This window comes from Anser anser, assembly GCF_964211835.1.
Source record: "Anser anser genome assembly, chromosome: 1".
In the NCBI taxonomy this organism is placed as follows: domain Eukaryota; kingdom Metazoa; phylum Chordata; class Aves; order Anseriformes; family Anatidae; genus Anser; species Anser anser.
This window is the reverse complement of record NC_139720.1, coordinates 42330337-42355434: the sequence shown is the minus strand read 5'-3', so window position 1 is coordinate 42355434 and position 25098 is coordinate 42330337. Positions and strand designations below refer to the sequence as shown.

The 25098-nt window shown below is 35.7% G+C and overlaps 1 protein-coding gene across 1 annotated transcript in view; it reads left to right on the top strand.

Annotated features, from left to right (window-relative positions):
• LOC310892812 (uncharacterized protein) overlaps window positions 1–24862 on the top strand; it is a gene marked incomplete at its 5' end in the record, with an annotated part of 36429 nt that extends 11567 nt beyond the window's left edge. The window contains 4 exons of the mRNA XM_083821036.1: window positions 1585–1648; window positions 11142–11280; window positions 21585–21667; window positions 23104–24862. Coding sequence (XP_083677162.1) covers window positions 1585–1648 — 64 coding nt within the window. The 3' untranslated portion in view covers window positions 11142–11280; window positions 21585–21667; window positions 23104–24862. The remainder of the gene's footprint in view (window positions 1–1584; window positions 1649–11141; window positions 11281–21584; window positions 21668–23103) is intronic.
• Window positions 24863–25098: the final 236 nt, after the last annotated feature.

Below are 25098 nucleotides of genomic sequence, written 5' to 3'. Positions count from 1 at the left end.
ATGAGACATTCCTGTCATTCTGTGGTCTCCAGTACAAAATAGGGATGACTGATTCAGTTCTGAGAGCCTCAAATGAGTTGCCTGTGTAACTGCAAAATATGCTTAATGTTCACAACACCCTGAGAGCAGAGTAAGGATGAATATACATATTAGAATATACCATTGAAATGTAAGTAAAACCTTATCACTTCAGGCTTCCTGAACTTGATGTCTCTAATTTGAGATCTCCACAAAACCTTCATTGTGCAGCAGATGTATAGCAAAGATACACCAAAAAGCTGGCCTAGCCATGAAGCATGACAAATTCTACACTAGCTATTCAGAGTAGGCAAAAACATTAATGTGAAGAAAAAATGGGATAGAGTTACTAGGGTACAAAACTAGTTAATATATTTTAAATTTCAAGAAGTACTTCTGAATATCAGCACTCTGATAAATAAATTCTCAAATGAGTTTGTTTGTATTTACCTCACACAGTCATTTCATTCAAAGGCACAGTGAAATTATCCTATTATTAATATTTTAAATGCCAAACCATTAAAGTGTCAGGATATTTTTTACAGCAGTCACCATTTCATAATATTTTCTGTCCTTTTTAAAAAATATACGTATTTCCCTTACAGAAATGCAGTCACTTTACAATTCTGATGTTTAGACTACTGTTCTGTGTAAAAGCTTGCAAAACACATGGATAAACGAACTGGAAATTATATGTCATTAATATAATTAGGAGAGAAGAATTTTTAATTTCAGTTTCTTCATAGCTATGTTTTAGCCTAAATGCAATACAGTAAACTAGTTACCTCTGACAATTCTGTCAGCACCATTTTGTTCGCAAACCAAAATGCTTGTTTTGTTTCCTGCATTGCTTTTCTGTAGCCTTCAAATCGGATGAGCAGAAGGAGGGAATAGAGCTCTCTGACTGTAATTGTGTTGTTAAGATGTTAAGGTCAGTGGTAGTGTCACTTCTGCAAATCCTGACAGTTATTTATCCAAGTCAAACCAGATTTTTTAATCATTACAATATGTCTTCTTTTTTTTTTTTTTTTTCCTGCCTTTTAATAAAACTTAGGTGCAGAAAATATAAAATCTACCCATTAAACCTAATTCTCCTCACAGTTACACAGGTATAAATTTCTAGTAGATTTTCTGTTTTAAAAGCACGGTTTCCACAACTGCTATCTTCTATAAATCAAGTTATCTTAGAGACCCAAAGAAGTTAATGTAGTAATGAATAATTTTAATTCAAACCCTGAGTTTAAATGTGAAGTTTTAAGGGAACGCAGACTTCAATAGCACACTGGGGACATAGTTTCTTCCTGACTCAGTAGTTCTTAGTCTGGGGCAGTATCACCTTCCTCAGGTGCTCATAAATCCATGAATGAGAATCCCCTGTTACCTTCCTAGCTTTTTGCTTTTGACCTTTTTAGTTACCAGTCCTCTACTTTTCCTTCTCTGTCCTGCCTGTTAACCTGAGAATATATTTTGTGGTGACATTGCTAGGTGTGAAATGATCTGGACAATCACAATTGTTCTCTTCACCCTTGACATTGAACCCATTTCTGCAAGGTTTTTTTCTTTTAGGCACGGAGATAAAAGCAGAATTATGACTGATGATGAAGAACGACAATATATTGCTCCCTGCTGAGTAATGGAAAACTCACTAAGCTATTGTTTTGTTTTTAATTCTTGTTTGTAGCTTAAGAGAAGTAACTAGTTAGGAATGTTACTTAATGGTTAGAAAAAAAAAAGAAAGAAAAAAAAAGAAAAAGAATAAAGGTAGACTCAAAGCAATTTAGGACAGAGATGATAAAGTATAAAGATCCTCCTCACTAGAAGCTCATCCTTGTCCACACTGAAATCAGACTAAGAGCTTTCTAGTTTAAGCTCTGTAATTTGATCCTAGGGAAAAGTTCAGCCCAGAGGAATGTTTGGTACTAATTAGTTTAAGGATTTTGACCAGTATCTTCTTGTCCTTAAGTACGGATTTTCAAAGAAATGGTGATTTCATATGATCTTTGATGTTGGAACTCTAAATTAAAATGTTCTTTCTGAAGAGGAGAGCCTAGATTAAGTTATTCTGAGACTTACAGTGGACTCCTTTTTGCCTTAACTTTCTTCCTTCTGCTGGAATCTATGACCCCCACTTTCCCCACCATAAACACAGAAAGGAATTATAATTATTATTCCTTCATAAATACAAAGGTATCTGCAGAATAACCTCAGGGACTTATTAGAGCAACAGTCATTCCTCTGAAATTACAAAAGGCCTGTTCAATGCTGAGGTGTTTGATTGTTTATTTGTGTTTAACTAACTCTTCACTTTTGCTTTCCTTTTGAAAGTTATTAAGCTTTACTTCTGACCAGACTGATGTTTTTTAAAAGAAAATGGTCATGCCGTGGTTTTTTTTTTTTTTTTTGGTTACAGGGGTTCATAAAAATGTTCAGGTTTGACTTTTTTGAAAAGATTTATATTAGCTTGCCTTCCCTTTGTACTTGAATTTAAACAGAACTTGTTTGATTTTTCTTGCAGTCACTTCTAAAAAAACCTTGGCAGTTTTCTTTGAGTAAAAAAGGTTATTTGCTGAAGTTATTTACAGTTTAATTGCCAGTTTAATTACAATCTAATGTCTTGTTTACTGTGACACACTCTACTCTGCAGGCTGAGCTGAAATAGGTTACAGAAGCCACAATGGCAATAGATTCACCTTTGTTTGGAGTTGGACAGCCTCCTGCTGCTGTCAGCAAAGCAGCCCTGGAAAACAGTACTGACCCTCTAGGGATGATTAAATGTGAAGAATCACAGAATCACAGAATGGCCAAGGTTGGAAGGGACCTCTGAAGATCATCTAGTCCAACCCCCCTTCCAAGCAGGATCACCTAGAACACATTGTGCAGGATGGCATCCAGGCAGGTTTTGAATATCTCCAGAGAAGGAGACTCCACAGCTTCTCTGGGCAACCTGTGCCAGAGCTCTGTCACCCTCACAGTAAAGAAGTGCCCCCTCATATTCAGATGGAACCTCCTGTGCTGCACTTTGTGCCCGTTGCCTCTCGTCCTGTCGTTGGGCACAACTTAAAAGAGACTGGCTCCATCCTCTTGACACCCTCTCCTCAGATATTTATACACACTGTTGAGGTCTCCCCTCAGTCTTCACTTTTCTAGGCTAAACAGGCCCAGCTCTCTCAGCCTATCTTTGTATGACAGGTGCTCCAGTCCTCTAATCATCTTCGTAGCCATCCTCTGCAACAGTAGTACAGAATTAGTCCATGAATCACCTCTGCAAAAGCATATATAGATGGATAACTTGTTACAGATCTATATTTATAGTCATGCTTTACACGTTCATTCAAATAATCCAATCTTGGAGTAGATATTGCAGCATCTCTTCTTCCTTGCTTTTTCTGTCTACCTTCTCATCATACACTGGAAACTTCCTTTCTAAGCTGTCATGCACAGATTCATACTGAGATGGGAGGATGGTACCTATATTTTTTACAATGAAGTATTATGCTTTCTAGTATGCGTACCTTTACTACAGCAGTAGTAAAGCTATTATTGTAGCAGTTAAGCTAGTAGAGCAGTAGTAAAAAAGTAAAATACTAAAGTAATATAAAAGTAAAATAAAAATAGTATATTTAGTAAAAATAAAATTGTCTATAAAGTAAAATAAATACACTAAGGTAAACAAAGTAGTAAAGCTAGTATAGCAGTGAAGAGACTCTTCTAATGGCATGAGAACATACTGTGAATTTGAAGATTGTTTTGGAATTGGAAGGGCTTTTGTGCTGTCTGGAAGAAGATGAAAAAGGCTCTTTCCAATATTATTCTTTTTAACATCAAGGGGTTGCTGGAATACCCTGAAGCAACCTTAAAATATGCAACAGTCTTTCACTTTCTAGAACCATGTTTTTAATATAATTTCAGTAACAGTTCATTCTATAGTTCCTATTTCTCCCAGAAAGTTATGTATATTTGTTCTCCCTTTTTATTTTTTATTTTTTTATATTTTTATTTTATTTTTTTTATTTTTTTTTATTTAATAAAATGCATTCTTCCATGAAAGGAAGTATAACAGAGTAATCTTTGTCTTCAGAGCATACCACTTGAGACAGAGTTGAAGGGTTGACTGAATTAGAATTCTCTTAATAAGCCACAGAAAAGTGACTAATATCATCAAAACAGAATCTCTGCAGCTCTTGCTGGAGCCATCAGCTCTACCTGAGGTTGAATATTATTACTATTCATCATCAATATCCTCTGCCTCAGGATGTCATTTCTAAGGTGATTTTCTCATCAGTATTTTTTTTCCATTTTGGTTTCTTATCTTGACTTCTATATCTCTGCCATAATATTTATAATGTTCCACACAGGAACAGTAATTAAACTTTTCTGTTGCTCTGTGCCTTCAGCCTCTAATGCACTGTATAATGTTATAGTCCTAAAGTAGGAGAGTCAGAATCCTCTACTGTAGACTTCTGGGAAAATTTCCAGAAGTATATTCTGATTTGAATCATGTAATAAATTGCACTGACATGTGACTGTACTGATAATGGTGTACCAAGATCTCTCTGCAGATATGACAGGAATCTGGGACCTTTGTGATTTAGAATTTATAAAATCGAGCTCTTGGGGAAAGAGCCCAGATAATCACAAGTCTGAGACTGCTTATGACCAGTTCTCTTTTCAATTCTTCATAATTGATCCCCTGTCTGTTTTTAATTGTTATGCAGATGTGGGTACTATCATGTAAATGAATACTTCAAGTATTTTCTGGCCTTTGTTCTTCATAGTGTGAGATGCATTTGGCTGAGAGAGTACTTTGTATTACTGTCATTTCATTTCCATGTCTTGTTTGTATTTAACGTCATCATTTTGCTCCGAATTCTCTGAAGTTCTTCCTCCATTTTTCCTTCCCTACCACCGCATGTAATATTTAAATAGCATTTGAACTAGACTTCCTGTATATGACTCACGCTATACAGCTTGCATTATTTAGTCTAAATGTTCCATTACTAAACTCCTCAAAAATCCATTGCTTACAAGATGACTGACAGTTTTGGAACATACCCTTATTGTTTTCCATTTGGGCATTTTAATGGACCCTTGGCTGGTTTAATAGACTCTGCAATTTTCCAATTAGAACTAATTTACGACTGTGAAACTAGTTTGATCTTTGACTATCCTAACTTCTCAGATTCATCCCTTTTAGTTAAATGCCTTAATTGGCTTCTGTTTCTTTACATATTTTCTTGCTCACATTGACCCCAAGAATATTGGATCTTCACTTGAACATGCTGATCTAGCAGCCTAATTTAATGTCAACGTAGATGCCTACTCAGAAGTTGCTGTATCACAGATTCCTTTCTAGAAATTGGCTTCATATTTTTTTTTGGTATTCCCTTGACAGTTTCTTGTTGATGCATCATTCAGCTTTAAAACAATGTTTATATTAAAAATAGAAGAAATGTAATGTTTGTTATTATAGTTTGCTTTAAAGTCAATTTACCACTCTTTCTTCAAGTCCAAAGAAGTTCAAATGATAAGCACAAAAACACTGCTTATGGAAGAAAAAAAGCTCTAAGTTCCTAAAAATGCTTACCTTGTTTTCACGTCTCAAGGATCCAGGTTGGCTGTTTTCTTGGCAGAACCAGTTTGCTGTTAAAACTAAGAGCTAGAACCTGTGTTCCAAACACAAAGACATGGTTAGAGAAAGGTTATCATGCAGTGAGACACAGAGCCACACTTTTACATAGGTTCAAATTTACCTAAGAATTGAGATCCGCGGTGTTCTTGTTAATCAGTCTCTGAATAATTTAAGAAAGATAGTTGATCTGAAAATAGCAGATTACCAGTGACACTTCACTGGAAATGCAAGATGGTAGGGAGGTGGAAGAGGACAGTAAAGACACTAGATTCAGGTTTCTGTGCTGTAGCCATCTGTGCTACAGCATCTAGTCAGGATACCCTGACTAGAACTGTTTTGTTGAGGTTGGGATTGTGGGGTATAGGCAGGGCTCCAGGTAACGCTGCTCCTGGGCTTTGGAGAGCAAGCCTGACCCCAGTCCATCATCCGATGTATTGGGTAAGAGGCTCAGAAATCACATTCACATCAGGGCTGTGCCTGCCTCAAGCAGTATCTGTTGTAATGTATATAACATGAATACCAATCAGAAAAGATTCGGTTTTAAAAACTGATTTGCATGAAGCCTCTCTCAGCAGCTGTCAGGATCTGCTAGGTTGGGCTAGAACCATATAACATCCTGCTTATACACTAACTCTCAGATGTTTTGTTATTAAAATGTCAGTCATATTATATCACTAGAACATGTTTAGCATAACTGTTTTGCATTGGCATCTATAAGTTTCTGATGTTTATTCTGCATAACCCTTTATCTCTGTTCCCACCATGATTTCAGTCTTCTCTTCTGCCATTTTTATTTTTAAATAATATATAGCTTGTAGTTTGAAAGTCAGTCTGCTTATCTTTTAAAGCACATCTTTCTTTTTCAAATTAGAAGAAGAAATGGTAGAATCAATGAAATTCAGATGAGATTTAGGAAATTGAATATTTACAGAATTCAGATGTTCTCTTTTCCCAGTCAAAATTTGCAAGCCCTTTTAGTAGTGACTGTTCCCCAAAACATACATACCATCATTTCAGAAATTAAGTTGTTTTGAAAACAAGTTGTGTGGAATGATGCAATATGAAATGACTCATGCAGTTTAAACTGCATTCCAAATTAAAATTAATATACCACTTTTTTTTTGCCATATTTCAAATGCACAGTTCTTAAAAATGGTGTAAATTGATGTTGTAATTTACCCATAATAAAAACGCCAAGTGGAAATCAAAATTTTACTTTAGTCAACTCAGTTTCTCTTGACATTCAGCACTCTTCCTATAGCTCCACTCTGAGCCTCAAGATTTCATGAACATTTCAGATTTATTTTGTACTTGTTTTACATTTGTGGCTAGCTTAAAAACATTACACAGAAAAGCCTGAAAAAAACAACACCCAGGTATCAAATAACACATGAGCAAATAACATATGAGCAAATATATCCTTTTTTTTCTTATAAATTTCATCCTCAAGCTACTCTTTTGGGATTTAGGATTTGATATCTTTTGTTTGAATAGTTGCGGTTGGCAATACTAAAGATTCTCAAATCCTCTGCAATTCAGTCACAATGCCAATACACAGAAATTTACATGTACTAAGCTCTTAACAAATCTTTATTAGAAAGAAAGGGATAGATGAGCAAAAAATCATCTGACCTTACATGTCTGTTCCAAAGACACATAATACTTTTTTCTGAACTCATATTTGTTATTTTAAGGTAAACACTGAACAGCCTTTATTCTAACATCCTTATTAAAAGCTTCATCAGCTTCTAAACAAAACAGGGGATTAGTAGAAAGTAGTAGCAGTAGTAGCATCTGCCTTGAACAGTAAAACCCAGGTAAAACCAATAGTATAGGACAGGTACCTTGGCTTCAACAGAATCCCCGTCTAAAACCAAGAAAGAGGATTTCATCTGATAATCTTCAGGATGACGTTGCATATTCTGGAAATTTCCCAGGAGGCCTTCCCAGGGGGTGCCTTATCCTCTGCATCATCATCGTCATCTACCTAGCTGCACTGGATTTGCTTAGGTGCAGCAGCTTCTTTGTGCACTTCAGTAGTTTGGTGTGAACATGCCACACATTCTGGCTTATGCTGAATACATGTGATTGCTTTAAATGAGAAGATAAAGTAATTAACTCTATTGCACACCAGAAAGCCCATTTGAATGTTCGTGTCAAGCTATATACCTGCTTTCAAGTAAGATTTACTTCTATACATTTCCTGTTACATCACCGTAATCTGCTTTCTGGACTTCTAGAACTCCACAGCTTTTCTTGGCTTAAGGTTATTCCTTACTCATTTAGTGGCCTATTCTTATTCCTTTAACTATTCAGGTTAATATCATAATAATTTGGTCTAGAATTCATACACTTCTAAGGAGTCTATGCAGAATCTGTAAAAAACAATTGCTAAGAATATAGATGTTTTCAAATCCTTAGGTATGCACATATCCATAATGGTTCTTAATATCTTGGCCTTTGTATCTCCTGTGCACTCATTTCACTTTGTCACAAGCTGTTTGAGTTAAATTGGACGCTGCCCATTTCTGAGTGATACAATGAGTGATACACTTCAAATGTGTCCTACAGTGGTAGCTTAGATAACGGTGCTATTTACAGTTGAACTGGGTCATGGCGGCAATCCTGCAGGTTTCACAAGAAGCCAGTTTGACATCCAACCCATGAGATTTCAGAGCTGGAAGACAGGCAAGCTTGGACATTCAGATGTTTTGTGGACAAATAAAGAAGGGGCGATGAAAAAAAAGCTCTAACATACTTTGGTACTGTCATCCTTCACTCTAACTAAATTGTATTACATAATGATTAACAAATTTAATCTCTTTAGCTCTGAGACTACTAGAATGCAGATTTCTTCTCTCAAATTAGGTGATTTTCTCAAAAAAGTATGTCAGTTATTCTGAGAAAAATAAATGCATCAACATGTCTGCTCAAAGGAACAAAGCAGGATGCTTGTCTCCTTGATGAAAGATTTTGAAACTTCTGGACAAAAGAATGCCAGTGTAATAAAAAAGAATCCTGTTCTGCCTATGGGCAGTATATAAAGGAAAAGGGCACTTACATAAGTAAACTTTATTTTAGAAACTATAAAAGGAAAAAGGTGAGGAAAAAGTCAGAAAAGAAAGTCTTGCTGGCTACAATAGGTATCAAGGGTCTTGATTATAAATTGAGCTCTAGAGATGGTTTTCTGGCTATAGGTACAGCTTTCAGGATTCAAAACTGAGTTCGTTAACCTGGTGAATTAATAAAAGGCTCCAAATCTGACCTGATTCTCACTGGTTAGCAGTAAGTCTTTTGGCCTGCTGATTGTAAGCAGGACAGACATCCAACCAAGAATGCTTTGGAGATATTTTTTAAATGGAAGACAAGTTTTTGTTTCCCTTCCAAATAGGACTTTATTTTGGCTTATCTACCTTTTTCTCTGATTGCCTGCCATCTTCTTTTGCCCTTCCCATTTGTCTTCTTTTAAATAATCTTTCTTTAGTGTAGCTCCCCAAAATATTCTTGATTCAGTGATGTTGGCAGAAAATGCCAATCTGTTTTAAATCACATTCTATAGGAATATATTTGTTTCAATGAAACTACAGCTGAAAGCAATTATGGGGATTTGGAATCCCTGTAACAAAATTAAAATTAAAAAATCCTGGGAGCTCTTCTAGCTACAAAGTTTTAAGTTAGTGGCACTCGCGTGGGAATTGAAACTGCAAGTTCATGTCCCTGTTCCATCCAAATTGGAACCAGAATTGGAACTGAAAATTGGATAGGGGTCATCTGCATTTCAGGAAAGTGTATTGCTCAGTAAGCCAGTAAGTCAACATCTTCAATCCATCAAACTTTTTTTCATTTAAATAATTCCTGAATAAGAAGGCTTCAGCTTCTTCCAAGCTATGCAGAGGAGACACTTGTACCTGGTCCCCCACATTCTCCTGACTCTCCTAAGCCATGCGGCAGTTCCAAGAACAGTCTCTGTTTCAATAGACCCGCTCCTTCCTAGTAAACTAATAACATCAAAAGCTTTGCTAAACAGTATTTCTGTATGCCAGCTGGCATTTCTGTGAAGATCTGGGTTGCCACTGACTATAGCACTGAAGAGATGTTCTGTCTGGTCCCACAGATGGAGTTTAGAAACATGGAGAGGGAACTGTAGAGATGCAGGTTCCCCACACTCCCTTGACATCTATCCTCAGTTCCTGGGTCCAAGGCTGGAAAGTAAAGGAGGGAAGAAAGATGGGGGACTTGCCCCTAGATGAGATGGGAAACAGAACTTGCCTGGAGCAGTTTTTCTTTTCTTAGGGGGAAAGGCTGGTAAATGGAAATTTAGAAATTTGTCATCTATTTGAAATATTGAACTCTGTGTTTATTTCATTCTCTCCCTGGATTTACAAGAGCTATTTTCATCCAAAGTAAAATAAAAGCACAGGCAAGCTAGCATATGTGGCAGCCAGCTTCTTCCTGTCTCATAGAGGCCTATTATGAAGGCCTATTTTCACTTGCCTTTTTCTCCCCAAAGAGATGTTAAACTCAGTTTTTAAAGGGCTTTATGGTATAATCAAACCAGCTCATCACAGCAGGCATTCGCATCTTTTTCTCATATTATTATAAAGTCTGCTTTCAAGTATGTTTGTATCCCATTGCATTTTGGGAATTCCGGAGATTATAAATAAAAGTGTCTTCTTTTCTTGAAAGAACCTCACGGCAGGTTCTTTTAACAAATGCTTTTCTGCACAACATTAGAGAATGCAGTGTAAAGTTCACTGTTATGGGAAAAATGTTCCTCCCACTTATCAAAGACTTATTTTAGGCACATGAGTTTAAGACATACCTTTAAAAGGTTGACTTTTTGAAAAGCACAACAAACCCTTTGTCTTCTCAAAATATATGTTTACTTTGCCACTTCCAGGCTATAACGTAATTAGATTGTTGCTTGTTTACTTATTGCACATATTTTCTAAAGCACACAGATCAACCTGAAAACAGCATTTGTTCACCTGGAGTCAGCATATAGGCATGACCTTATCAGAAATTGCCAGATGGATATAGGCAGGCAGCAAGAGAGCTATGTGAAAAGTAGAGATTTTCATTTGCACTTTTTGACAAGGCTTTCTGAGAGATGTGAAAAAGATTGTTAGTCCTTCTTCAGTGAAGGCTGGATTCACACTCACAAACAAATCCAATGGGAAATTCATATTAAGTCTGCCAGCTTTGTCTGTTCTGTGAAATGACAGATTTGTATGCAAATAAGACCGTTAGGATTTCAGAGAAAATAGTGGTGATTTAAATCATTTAGTTAAAAGAAAAGTTTTCAGCTAACCCTGAGATGTTACACAATACTTCATGGAGGGTTGGTTATATAGAAAACTCAGAAATTCTGAGAATTCCAGAAAAAGTTCCACCCAAATGAAAGCAATAATGACATGTTCAAAATGTCAACTAACTGGTTATACAAGACACTTTTATCTTTTATCTGTATTTTTTTTTTTAAAGTGTATGCTAGGTGTCTTCTCTCCCACATTTCTGCAACAAAATGAGGAAGATCAGAAGAAAAAATGGGAATTAATCATAATTGTTGCTGAAATAAGAAGATGATAACCAACAGCCCTCTTCATTGATGAAAACAGTAACATTTTCCATGGGTAAGATATGTACTTTCAGGAATGCGACTCACAAACAGAAAATCAATAAGGAGAAAGTTCAAATTCTGCTGCCTGTGTACTAAATGTTCGCTGAGCAAAATAAGAGCTTACTAGGCAGATCTGCAGTCTATTGAGTTTTGCAATACTTCTCAGTTTGAATCTGGTGTAGAAGTAACCCAGCTGGAATTGAGACTTACTATGCACTCCCACTGTGTAGTTTCACAAACTAACAAGAGAAAATGAGTTTTTTGAAAAAATATGGGAAATAGCTTGTAAAAAGAATGCTTCTTTCTCTGAAGAAATGGGCTTCCAATTATTTTCAGAGCTGATTGCAACAGGAATTCAACACATCATACACATCAGCAGGGAGGAAAAAGTATGATCATTGCTGTTGGTACACAAATGTTTATAAACCTCTTCTGAAAAAGTTTTACCCACAGAATCAAAATGTAAGATAGTTTTAAAATCAGCTGCATCCTAGTTCAGTAAATGTTTACCTTTACTACTGTCATATAAATGCATGTTCATGTTTTTGCTCTTGCCAACTACCACTGAATTAAATTAAAAATATATAGGCTATTATTTTTCAGAATCAATGACTTCACAGAACATTACAATAGGAACTCAAAGAACCCACTGAGTTCAGTTTTAATTTTATAATTTTCTGTTTAATAATGTCTATTAAAACATCCATTAAAAGACCATCATGCTAATTTAACCGGGAACATATAATAGATGCCATTGGAAAGCTTCCATTAAATTAATGTTAGAGACTTAATGTCTTAAATAGATGCTGTTATTAACAATATCTTAAATAGATGCTGCTATGAAAAAAAAGTAATACAACATTAATTAAAAGCAAGCTAGGACTTCACTGGCAAAAGTCCTTACTGAACAGACACCAAGCTGTTAGCAATAACAAAATATTTTCTTCTTTGGTTCTCTATCTTTTACATTTCCCCCCTATTTTCCCTTCAGAGTAAAGACTTCAACCGCACTATGGAATTACAAAAATACATATAAAACATATGCTACCACAGGGATAGAAAGATTTTTAGTTTCTTTCTCTCATATGTATATATAATTTTTTAATGCAAAGTTCAAAAGAACCAAAGAAGTCTTTATGCTCCATTTTTTTTTTGATGCTAATTTCTGTGTACTTATTGGCATATATCTATCATTTTCAAGATATTCTTTTTTCTTTCCACCTAATTCATAATAGTCCATAAAGCTATAAAGCTACTGAAGGGAAAGAAAAGAAATTACAATATTTGTATGATGATATTTGACTGCTATTAGACAGAAACATATATGTAGGTCTCATCACATACACCGATGATGGAGCTGAAGAAAGTGCAAAACAATGTAAAAGCCAAAAGACCTGGCTTATTACAAATGTCACACTGTTACATATCTTAGAGGTAATATCCAGCTTAATAAGGCATTTTCTCACCTTGAAATGCAAGTTAAAGTACTCTCTTAACTCGGGGATGGGACACAAGATAACTTCATTTTTTAGCTTGAAAGTCATTGCTTTCCTCTGTCATCGTAGAACTGGAAAAAAAAACAGAGCAGAAATAAATACATGGGAAAGAAAATATCATGAAGATAATGCTCATAGTCACATCTCCGATAGGAAACAAGATTTACATCACGTTGTAGGCTCATATTTCCTGACATTTGTCCTAGCATATTATGATCAAAGAACTAAAGCAGTCACAGGGAAACACCATAGAAAGGATTAAATTAAATGATTATGTAAACTTCTGAAGGAAGACAGCTTTCACTTCACATCCTGACTGCTAGAAACCTTTTAGAGTATATTTAGAGGCTGCCTCTTTTTTCAGTATAGCAGGCTCTTGCTTAGAGATCCCCCTGATGCTTTTAGCTCATTTTATTAGTTATGCATTGCCCTACAGTTACCATCCCCTTGAACTGAACTGGCTGACAAACTAACAGCTGATGCTTGTAACACGTTCACCAGTGCCAGCCAGGAAGACACCATGACCAAGCTGCAAAGAAGGGTAAGGTCTCACAAAGTCCAGTGAAATAATGTTAGCTTGACAGGTGATTGAAAATCTCAGGGACAATGCTGAGAAGAAACAATACACTGTGTACCAAATCTCCATATTTCTAATGAAGAATTATTGCAAGGAAGTAAGGGAGTTTTACATTTAAAAACAAAAAAAAAAAAATAAAAAAAATAAAAAAAGACTTCCCTGTTCTAACCCCAGTTGCTTAATATATTTCAGGCAGAGAATTCAATTCAGTGAAAACTAAGGGAATTGAACACTGAAAGGATTTTTAAAACAGATTGGACAGGTTTATAGCCTATGTAAAACAAAAATAATCAAATCTTATTCATGTACTAAACTGATTACCTTCAACTACAGTACTGCACTACTGGCAAGGTCATGAGGGAATGGGAGGAGGGCTGTAAAAGGTAGTTGGATCACATTTAGCCCAACACTGGCTGGGATATTTCCAGATGAAAAGAACAGGGAGAAAGCATGGCTGATGCTCACGTTAATAGATCTTTCCTTCAAGCAGAAGATTATCTGATGTTTTATGAAGTGTTTTTTTCTTTTTTTTTTTTTTGGTTTTGTTTGTTTTTAACTTCCCATTTTCATTTTACTTTGTAGAACTAGTTACAAACAATTGCCAAAAGTAGATATGGAATATATGTGGTACTATTTGGCAGCTATCAGCCACCAAGCTCTCTACAGAAGTTTTTTGTTTTTTAACTTACAGGCTCTCCCTTATCTTCATTCCCTTCAGAGGAAAAGATACTTTTAAAAATCATGCCCATCTCCTACAACCCAAATTATCTGAACCCTTACATCTCAGAATATCAACTGGGCAAAAAGAGCAAAGGGAATAATAAATGTCATTATGCCGGTTTCACACTTTACACCTGTTTTGAACAGCTACACCAAAGAAAGCAGTGAAGAATCAGACTTCGGTAGTCTTTACATGCAGTTATAGAGGCCTTTTATAAAAGCTAGTTAAAAAAAAAAAGTATTAATTGTCATAAAGGTGTCGCTGCCATTGGCAGGGGGTTGGAATTATATGATCTTTAAGGTCCTTTCCAACCCAAACTATGCTGTGATTCTGTGTGATAAAATTAATGCATAACATTTTACCTATGCATCTTGGATAATAAATAGAGAGAAGAGTAGATAGATAATGTATTAATGACTGCCAGCTAGTGAAGTTACACTTCACTGAAGAGCTGAATGGTATTTAAAATTTGCCTGACTGAGATTCTCTGAGATGACCCATGCTTATTTTATTTTTAATTTAAACTGACCTCTGAGGAAATATTTGGTGTTTCCTTGTACCATGTTTATTACAAGAATTCAGGACTATAGAAACAAACTCATATGTGCAAGTATATGAACTAAAATCGATTAAAATTTTGTAGATGTAATTTTTTCATACAAGTTTGCAAACAAATGCAGTAAAATGTTTTTACTAATATTTTAAATCACTATTTTGAACCATTTAACAATTTATAAGTAATAAGTTGCTTTTATCAAATTAAGACATTCAACAGTATTTTAGAAACATTTTAGCCAACCAAAGCACATATCATAATAAAAAATAAATTAATGAACTTTTATTAAACTTATGGCTCTCACAAAGAGGGAAAAATCCATTTTGAGTGTTGAGAAGCTGAAGTGGTTTTAGATCTTTCAAAACACTCATTTTAAAGCTTTTAAATTAATACCAATAGAAAGAAAACCCAAACTCATGCATTGTCTCTCTGACAACAAAATGCTTAATCTGTAGTACACTGTTAGAAATAAAAAACTTCAACAAATGGCCTAGGCAATAAAGCAGTTCCTGAAGCTAATGGCTGAGTCATTCCTCTCATTGCATGGTTCCCCTCAATATTAAAGCCCACTGCAGAGTCACATGTCAGTCAATGACTTCCAATGACAAACCTTTCAGAACAAAGATAATCACTTATTAAAGATTCCTTAATTTTGATGGTTAAATTGTCCATGAAGCAGGAGGATGTGTTTTGAGAGTTGGCACTGGTAAGCAGCAAGGCTGTCATGGAAGAGCCAGCCATGGAAAATGATCTTGGGTTGAATGGCAGAGATTATTCATTTTATATTCACAAAGGAAAGAAATGCATAGAAAGACAAAGTAATTTTTTTATAAAATATTTATTCTTTTTTTAAAAGGAAAAAAACTGATAAACATTGACAAAATGAAGGAATTGTTCAGTTTTAACAACCAGACTTAGGTCTCCAGTACTTGCATGCAAGGGAAGATTTAAATTCCTTCCAGTCCATGGATGCGAAACAGTCTAGAATTTAAATACCAAACAACATTGGGGTTAAAAAACCTGCAGACTAGTGCTCTGCTAGGTGACTGACTACTTTCAAGAAGGCCATTTCAGAAAAAGTAGAAAGCATATTCAGAAGGGAAGAAAGACTGGTTAGAAAAAAAATACTCATTTAAGGGGTCAAAAAGTGTATGCAGAGACAAGAGAGGATTTGAAAATAAATAAATCAATAAATAAAAGGTTCTTTAGCAATACAAGTGAAAAGAGAACAAATATACAGGGGGTTTCATAGAGTAGGAAAAGAAAGCAAACATACAAGCTTTGGCAGGATGCTTTTGGTACAATGAAGAATTTGTTATTTTTCAGAACAGAACTAGGAAAAAACTAGGAGATCAAAGTATGAGGGCAATACGAAGAAAATGGATATAGATATTTTCCACTATTTCCCCCAATTTTGGTAGAATATCCATACAAGCTTACATGTTCAACGGTGTGCATTTTTAATAAGTCTTTTCAGTAAGAAGTGCTACAATACAATTGAAGAATAGAAAAAAGTAGTACTAATACTTTCAGTAGACATTAAACATAATCCAAGCAAGTACAAACTTGTTATTTTGTCTGCATATGGTAAGAAAAAATTGATGAAATATGACAAAAAAATGTCCAAAAGTAGATTGTGTGAGAGTGGTCTGATAATGCATTTTCTGGAGAAAGTCAACACAGCAGACCTTAACTGTGTTAATATGTGAAGCACTGGATACTAAGTCAAATGGAAAATTGTCAGTGAAGCTGGAGAAGCCAGACTCTAATAAAAAGGGGAATAAAATGACCTATCCAAGGGAGATAGAAATGAGTAGCGATGAAAGAACAGTAGTAGGCTGAAGGAGGGTAGTTAGTTGTTTTTCCAGGGGTCTGATTTTCTCTGATAATTTCAGTAATAAGAGTGGCACCAACAATAGGTAAAAATTTCCTAGTGATTAAAAGGCAAAACAGAGAATGAGCGGAGTAGCAAGGATCTAGAATAGCCTTCCTAGGAAGATGGAGCTCTATGCATCCTTCAGGACGAGATGCAATAATTGATATAAAGGCAATGATTAGATCTGATGACAGAGGTTGCTTTCAGATATTGCATTCACCATGATGCTTCAGAAGCAAAAAGCTTACTTCAACCTTTTATTTTAATTTGCATTTCACAAACCACATGCTAAACTGGCATGGATATTACTTCCCATTTGGATGCATAAGTAGTTTACGTGTTCTTTGAACAGTCTGCCCACAGTATACAGATGCTCTGGAGCTAGAAAGATAGTGCTTGTAAATCTGACTGGATCCACTTGCCAGCTTTACAGTGCCAGTGAAGCTTGTAACATATGCACTGGGACACAACACTCATACCAGATCAGACAGAACAAGAATAAAGATTGGTTAGATATTTTGGCAAGGCAATAAGGACACTAATAGAGCATATGCCAATGGTACTTAATCTTTAACATTTTACCGTGGAATTCTCAGTCTAGATTTAAATGCACTGCCTGTTCTTCCTTCCAAATTAACCAAACTTTGCATCTCATAATTATTTTACTAATAGATCTTTAGATCTATTCACTTTAGATCACCCAGATGCTAAACTCTTCTGCTGGAAAGGTGAGATGTGAACTCAACTGCTCATCAAGAAAGCAAGAAAGGATTTTCATATGTCACCAAGATTTTCTAGATGATGCTTCATGTCTTGGAGAGCAGCACAAAGAACTGGTGGAGTCCATATTCTGTTCATCCTGTAGCAGCTAGCACCAACAAGTGAAATTGCACATTCTGCAAACAAAAAAGTGCAGGTTGATTCTTGGGTTTTGTTGTTGTTGTTTTTGCAGGTTGATTCTTGGGTTTTGTTGTTGTTGTTTTTATTGTTTTACTCCAGGTTGTGTGCTAGGTTTTAACTGAACTCGGATCTGAGTAAAATTACATTTAAGAACCCTTTCTTTAAAACTGATTGTGTTCTTAACTTTAATTCATTGCACTTCAGGAAATTGTCCTGTTCTGCTGGAGGTGTAATTAGTGGTGTGACCACTCTGTTGTGCCAGCTCTTCAGTGAAAACATAGCCTAATACTATATCTTTGCTGAAGAGTTAATGTCAGTGCTAGGAATTAACTTGTTAAGAACTAAATGGTTTCTGCTGTACTTGTGCACAGGCATTTAACAGACATGCTCCCTCTCCTAGGTTTTAAGTTTACAATGAAGCCTTCAGAAGCCTGGATGGAAAGGCTGCTTCGCTGCTGCCTCTGGCAGATTCTCTTACTGTAGCTTTTAAACTGCTTCACTGTTCTCCTTTCTCCCTTGATTATATATTCATACATAAAAGTAAGTGTGGAGTAAGTGTCTGCCTTATAAATGCAGTGTCCCTGAATGTAGAGCTGTTATCTGCAGAAAACATTTATTCATTGAGGGCCTGCAAGGCCACTGTGTGAGCAGTAATATAATCTGACTGCAGCTGCATGTAGCTGAGGGTAGCCATTCCACCAAGCCTTACAGTTGCTGACCTCAGGAATGCTGTGTTTACAGCGAGTAACAGAAAGGAACCAGACCCAAGAACAGGTGGCCTTGAGTTGTGTGAACAGCCTACAGGGTTTTAAACAGTTCTGATTTATTCAGTGTGACAGTCCCTGTATAATAAGGTTGGACTTGGAGATTGCAAAAAAAATATGGTTTCCACTTTTTTTTTTTTTGTGTGTGTGTGTGAATATGATAAGGAAAATAGGTTATAGCTTTTCATGTAAATGATTGACATGCACTCCATCATCACTTTAAGGTTCTGAACAGCACTGCTCATGCACACATCCTGTTTCCCCTACTATTCTACAGTCTCTCAGCCAACAGATCTCAGGTAGAACTTCTCATCTCTTGAATCCCAGTTGATCCTTCTTTATGATTTGCTACCTTCTACCATGGTGGTCATGTTCCTAATAATCTCAGACTAATAAATAAGTAGCACTGAATGAATTATTAAGCTATCTTTTTATTTTTCTGTTATACCTCTTTTCCTTTCTTTATATCTGGATTTTGTCAAATTTAGATCCCAATTCTTCAATCAAACTAATACATTCAGTGAACTATAAAATAGGCAGGTAGGTCCACCTACAAAAAAAAAAAATAATCTTTACCTAGAAAACTCCCTTGGACAAGAATCTTTCGTGCTTACCTTTGCCATACTCCCACCGAGGTAAACGAGACATCTCACAACAACATCCTTTTCTCTGGTCTTAAACACATTTGTTCTTGTCTCAACAAAGCTGCCTGTTGTTGACAAAAATTTAGCAACTACAGCTTGCTCTTGGGGTTAAACATAATCAGTTATGTTTTCAGTATAGAGTAATAATAAAACCTGGCTGAATATAAACAACATCCTAACTTGTTCCATTTGTTACCTCTAAAATATTAGAAGTTGCGAGGTAAAAATAAAAAATGTATATATAGAAAACTTTGACAACTTGGCAAAAGCATGTCCCTGTCAAACTCTTTCCTGCTAGATGTTTCTTTCAGAGATGCTCACCTGCACTGATTTGTTGATGGGGCTGTGACACAACCATATTGGCACTAAGTATGCTGGGCACTTCTGCTCTAAAATGGCTCTGTCAAAGCATCTAAGTGCAGTTCTCAGTCCTGTCATGAAGATGTCTGAACTTTGCTTTCAGCAATAAGGAAAATCTTGGTAGAACAAAAATTCTTTCCAGTTTTCTACTTTGCTGTACATTAATTCTTATTTACTCTTACCTTCACACCCACGAGGAAGTCCTTGACATTTCCAGCCCTGGGCCTTTCTAGATGGGCCATTGCCATGGCTCCTCTAAATTCCCATGTCTTCATTCATGACCTGTTTTGTTCTCTCTGACCCACAGCAGAAGATTTCTGAAACACCCATGTACATTTAGAATAACACTGCTATTCCGCACCATTATGGCAGCAGACTGTATTCTATACTTGCCTTTTGTCAGCTTTCAAGTCAATGAGCAGCTACAGGGCCTTCGAGACAAAGAAAAAACCTTTCTTTCTTGATGAGCAGACGAGTTTACACCTCACCTGAAACAGTCATTTGAAACTCACTGTAAAGACAGCCTGAAACCATTTAGAAAAGGTGTTACCGGTATGCAAAGTGGCCCCTCTCGAGGTGAATTATAAGATACCCTTGGAATTGCCTGTAATTATTAGTATCTAATGCACTTAAACATAATGATGATCAATCAATAAGGCAGCCCAAAGATTTTAAGAAGGGGGGAAAGATCATACTGGGACATCTCTATCTTCTGTTAAACCACAAATATACATGAAGCATTTGCTGTCCTCTCTCATTACTCCACATGATTTTATGCTAAAGAAAGTAGAAGCAGAAGGTAACCCTAATGATTTTCCATGTGATATTTATTTTTCATTTTATTCAAAGCCCCTGTTACTTACCTTCTCTGATCCTATCTATTTTTTATTCACTTACAATACTCTGTCACCACCTTAAAAATCACGAGTGCTAGCAGCACTGTAAACATTATTCAGCAAAACACATATATTCCAAGGTTTCACATGCCCCTGCAGGATCAATTGTTACAGAATGATCTGGAAAAAAATCTCATTTTTTTTCTTGAAATTCTGTCAAGCAGTATTGTACTCCTGTTCTTACTGAGGTTACAATAATAATATAGAAAATGTGTTTTGGCTTCTATAGCTTTTTGTTGTTGTTGTTGTTTGGTTGGTTGTTTTTTTTGTCTTGATAAAGTATCACTAGGAACTCTCTATGCCTGATAAAGTGATGGAAGCACATTTATATTTGACATAAGAAAGGTAAATGAAAGCAGACAGAAAAAAATGCAATGTAAAAGCAAAGCAACCAGGTGTTCTCAATAGATTATGTTTTTTATTTAAAAAAGCTATGCACATCTCCAGTCAAAAGGCAGGGATAGAAATTGAGAAGAATTTGAGCTGCACCATTTGCTCCAGAAGTAGTTTTCCATCTATCCTCTTCATCCATCTTTCTTTTCTATATAACTTGGTTGGGTGGGAGAAGAGGTAAAAAAAGGCAATGAGGAAAGGTGGTCATGGCATTTTTGTTCCCTGGGAAATAGGTATCACTCTTCTACAAATCAGGATGCTGTAGCTGTCTGGGCTCATTTTGCATGTCAAACTAAATTACAATGCAAATTTTCTTCCTCCATTTGCTTATTCTAAGCTGTAGCTAATTACAAATGTTTAATAGTCTTACGAAGATCACCCTGTGGAAACATTAGAAAAATAGTCTTTTGCTTAGAATTGTGACTACAAGGTATTTTTAAAGTGAATGTGGAGTCTTGAGTGCTCTGTGTGTACCCATAAGACACATACAAGCGTATGTTTGTGTGTGTGTGTGCGCATGTATGTATATGCATGCAGAACTACAGATCTTACAAGGAAAACAATAAAGGGCACTTTTTCAGGCCTTGGGGTAAGGAATTTAAGGATGACAAAAATAAAATTGTTTGGTGTGAATATAAAGGCTCCAGGAAGCATGAGGCAGCTTTATTCCAGTGTATTGATCCTTATCCATTTATGGAAGAAAATTTCTGGCTTTTTTACAGTACTTCCAAATTTCAATTAACTTCCTTCGCAACTGCTTTGTGCAGTTAATTTCTCTAAGCTACTGGTTATCTCTCTTTTTGCTGTGGATTTATACAGTGCTTACTTATGCATCACTGATACTCACTATTTCTATAAGTGAACACTGAATAAGCCAAGGAACTGAGTAGATTTTAACTGCTTTAAAGTACATTAGGTGGCATTCGTCATTGACAGAATGTTTACCAAGTCCTTTGGGGAAGGGGGTTCTTTCTTTTTCTTTCCTTCAGATTTTCTTAACGCAGAGATTCGTGAACTGCTTATTGAATTCCAACCTACAGTTCATGAATCACTTAGATGCTGGCCTGATTAAATAATAACAAGACCATTTCCATAGAAATGGACTCATTATTATGCTACTTTCAATATTTTCAGATGGCTGTTACAGGAAAAAAAAAACAAAAACAAAACCACCACACTCTGAAAATACCTTTTGGGATACAGATTTGGTTTTTGAGGTAAGTAGTCCTGTGCTTAAAGATGGTACTTACTTTATTTCGGTATAGGAGATTCCTTGTTCTGAACTGGGATACTAACTTGTTACTTTTCTTGTCCAGAATAAAAGTTATTTGTGTGACTGAGTGTTTATCGTCAGAATGAACAGCTTCTTTTGCAACCTAACATCCTGAATTGTATTGTATATAGCTTATGGGTGTATCTTAGTCTAAGACGGAATGCCCAATAACTGAAAAAGGCTAAAAAATATTTACAGTTGAAATAAAATATTTTGGTGTTCCTAAATTAAAATGTTTCATTTTCAATCACTTTGCTGATGCAAGTATTTCAGTTTGAGCTTCTACAGTTCTAGATTGCATTACCCAGGAGACTACACAACCACTAATACTTGGCATTTGGTGCTCCTTTTCTGCTTTTAGACTAAATTTCCTGGCAGATATGTATATTTGTCATTTACTCAGAGTTAAGAGGCACCTTAATGTGTTAAACAACTTTGGTAAAAGCATGACTGCATTGAAGACAAACCTGAGTAACTATTTTTTGTTAGCCACAGAAATGTTGCAAGAGAATAATAAAGCATTTTAGTTTAAGAGAATTTTTAGTAAAAATAACACTCCTATTAGCATATTATACAGCTTTCTCTCAGATGTGTATTTCTCCTGCAATTCAATTGTCAAAGGCTTCAATTTTTTTTGTTAGAAACTGTAATTATCAATTTCACTGCAATTCAATACATCTTTGTTTTTCTACCTCAGTTCATAAAAGTTGTGCACGTATAGCTGAAATCAATTGCAGTTTATTATTTGGCTATAAATGCTTCAATATTTAACAACCTTTTTCTGTATGTTCAAGTCTGTTTCCACAAGAAAAGTGTTTGTTTTTTTTTTTTTCCCGGCACAGATGAAATAGAAATGAATATAACGAAGTCATCAAACTTTAGAATTTGGAGATAGTGTTTGAACATTATACAGTTATGAAACGTATGCTAATGCTGCTGAATCTCTCAACATGCAATATTTTTCAGACAAAATATCAGCATCTCACATCTTCTCAAGTTCCAAAACTTCATGTAATCGTAGAACTATAAAATAGTTGGGGGTGGGAAGGACTTCTGAAAGTTTTCTTGTCCAATATTTTACTCAAAGAAAGCCACCTTTAAATATAAATTACCGGACCTTGTCTCAACTGAGTTTGAACATCTTTGAGGATGCTGATTCTATAGACTCTCCCGGTAATATCTTTCAGTGTTTGAGTGCTCTCACTGCAATGAGTTTTTTCCTTATATCTAAACACAATTTTCCTTGCTGCAGTCTGCATCCATTTCTTCTCACCCTTTCATCATGCATTTCCAAAAAAAGTCTGCCTCTATCTTATCTACACTCTCCTGTTAGATACTTGTAGACTAGTAAAGGTCTCACTATAGCTTTCTCTTCTGCAGAATAGATGAACAGATACATCTTTCTCAGCCTCCCCTTGGCTCCAGCCGTCTGACCATCCTGGTGGCCCTCCATTGACTGGTCTGCTTTACTGTAGTGTTTCTTCAGCTAGAAGTTGTCATTAGTTTATTCTTTTGTCATCAGCTTATTTCACTGATTGTTTGATGTCATAAAAATGACAACACTGTAAGACCATACAATATGAAGCAAATTGTGAAAACATCTAAGTAACACCACTTCACTGGAAGTGTTCTTTTTTCTGATTTTTGTCACCTTTGGAGAACATGATGTGATTCTAAAATTCTATTGGCAGAAAGACCTTTCCAGCTGCCAGGTGGAGAGGAAACTCTATTTTGGACACATGCCTCAAGATTTTTGTATATTCAAGGCTGGTATTTTTTTGACTTATAAGGAAAAGTGACTGTGAAGTTTTATAATTTTGAATGTTATTTAACAAAGATATTATGTATCATGTTCTCTACAGCTTACTTGCTGTATATTTGCTATATGACTAGGGCATCATCTGCAAGTATTTATTTTGTAATTTGTAAACATAGCTTCCTTTAATGTTAATCATCATCTGAGCTGTGCTGTCAAAGTTAAATTTTCTCACACTTCTAATATTAGTTATACAACTTTCTCCTGTATAAAAAAATTATCAAGTAGACAATGAGTTCAAATGACATGTCTTTTCGGTGGCAGGTAAAGTAATTTCTCTTTACAGTTTATGAGAGAAACTAGTTCCTTTAGTAGCAAATGTCACAATAATATAAAAATAAAGGTATATACAGATACTGCTGGTTTAGCAGTCCCTTTGGGGTGTGAATATTCATAGCTGCCTTAGTCACTCTCAGTTCTTTGCTTTTTCTGGCTATATTATTCTGTCTTCAAGTTGTTCATTTTCTCAATTCAGAGAAAACACATTTTTCTTTCCATTTGCACTAAATGGTTCTACTTAAACACTCTCCTCAACAGCACAGTCTATACAAGCAGTATAATACAGCAAAGCCTCATGAGGGATGAACTACTGCTATTTTTATAGGATGCAAACTGGATTAAAATTTGCAAAGAGTCCTGGTATAATCCCTACTTATAAACTTTCAGGGTCTGCCAGAAGAAAATGGCTTATTACTGTATTTCAAAGCTCTCACTTTAACATAGTACACAGCCAATAAGAAATACTAATTCCCCTATGAATCATAAACAAGAAGCAAACTCTTCCAAATGAAGCTACTGCAATGCTTTGTGTTCCAGGTTTTAAATTTAGCTCAATCTTGGAACAATACAAAAGAATAATCACTTTTAAGCTTTTGTGGTTAGCTTTTGCTAAATGTATATGTTTCCACAGGATTAATTTTACATTGGGAAGAAAGTTTAATCAGGAATTACATTCCTTAATATTGCTTTGCAAATGTTTGTCTGATTGATTGTTTGATGAATTTTAAGCTTGCTTTTGTTCCAGTGACAAAGGAACCAAAACAAGAGGTGGTCATCTTCACACTGACACTGAATTCAGCCCTCCAGCTACCATCTGGGGCTTGCTAGTATAGAGTATTTTGCCTCTTGTGAATGTGGTCAGTTTGGGAGACTCTTCATGGGTGGAAATTGGAGTATTTTGGGCAGAGGGAGCTGTCTGTTGGTTGTTGTTGAAGAGACAGGCACAGCTGTAGTTTCATCTCATTTATAATCTGTCTAGCAAATGCAACCTCATTTATTTATAACCCCTAATGCAATAAAGTAAGTAATTTGAAAGAAAACAAATTATTGGTCTCAAAATGTCTGGCTGCTGATCATAAGCTTCTCTCTTGGTGATTTCTAACCATAATGCTCACGCATATTTTAGTGAGAGAACTAATAGCAATCAAAAATATCTTGGGAAGTGAGGCAAGCTTGACTTTAACAAAGAAGCTTGCATTCAAACTACTTTATTGTTCCAGCAAGACTACTGAAGTGGGAACTCTGTAAATGAACTTGGAGGATTAGTGCCTCTGTTCTCA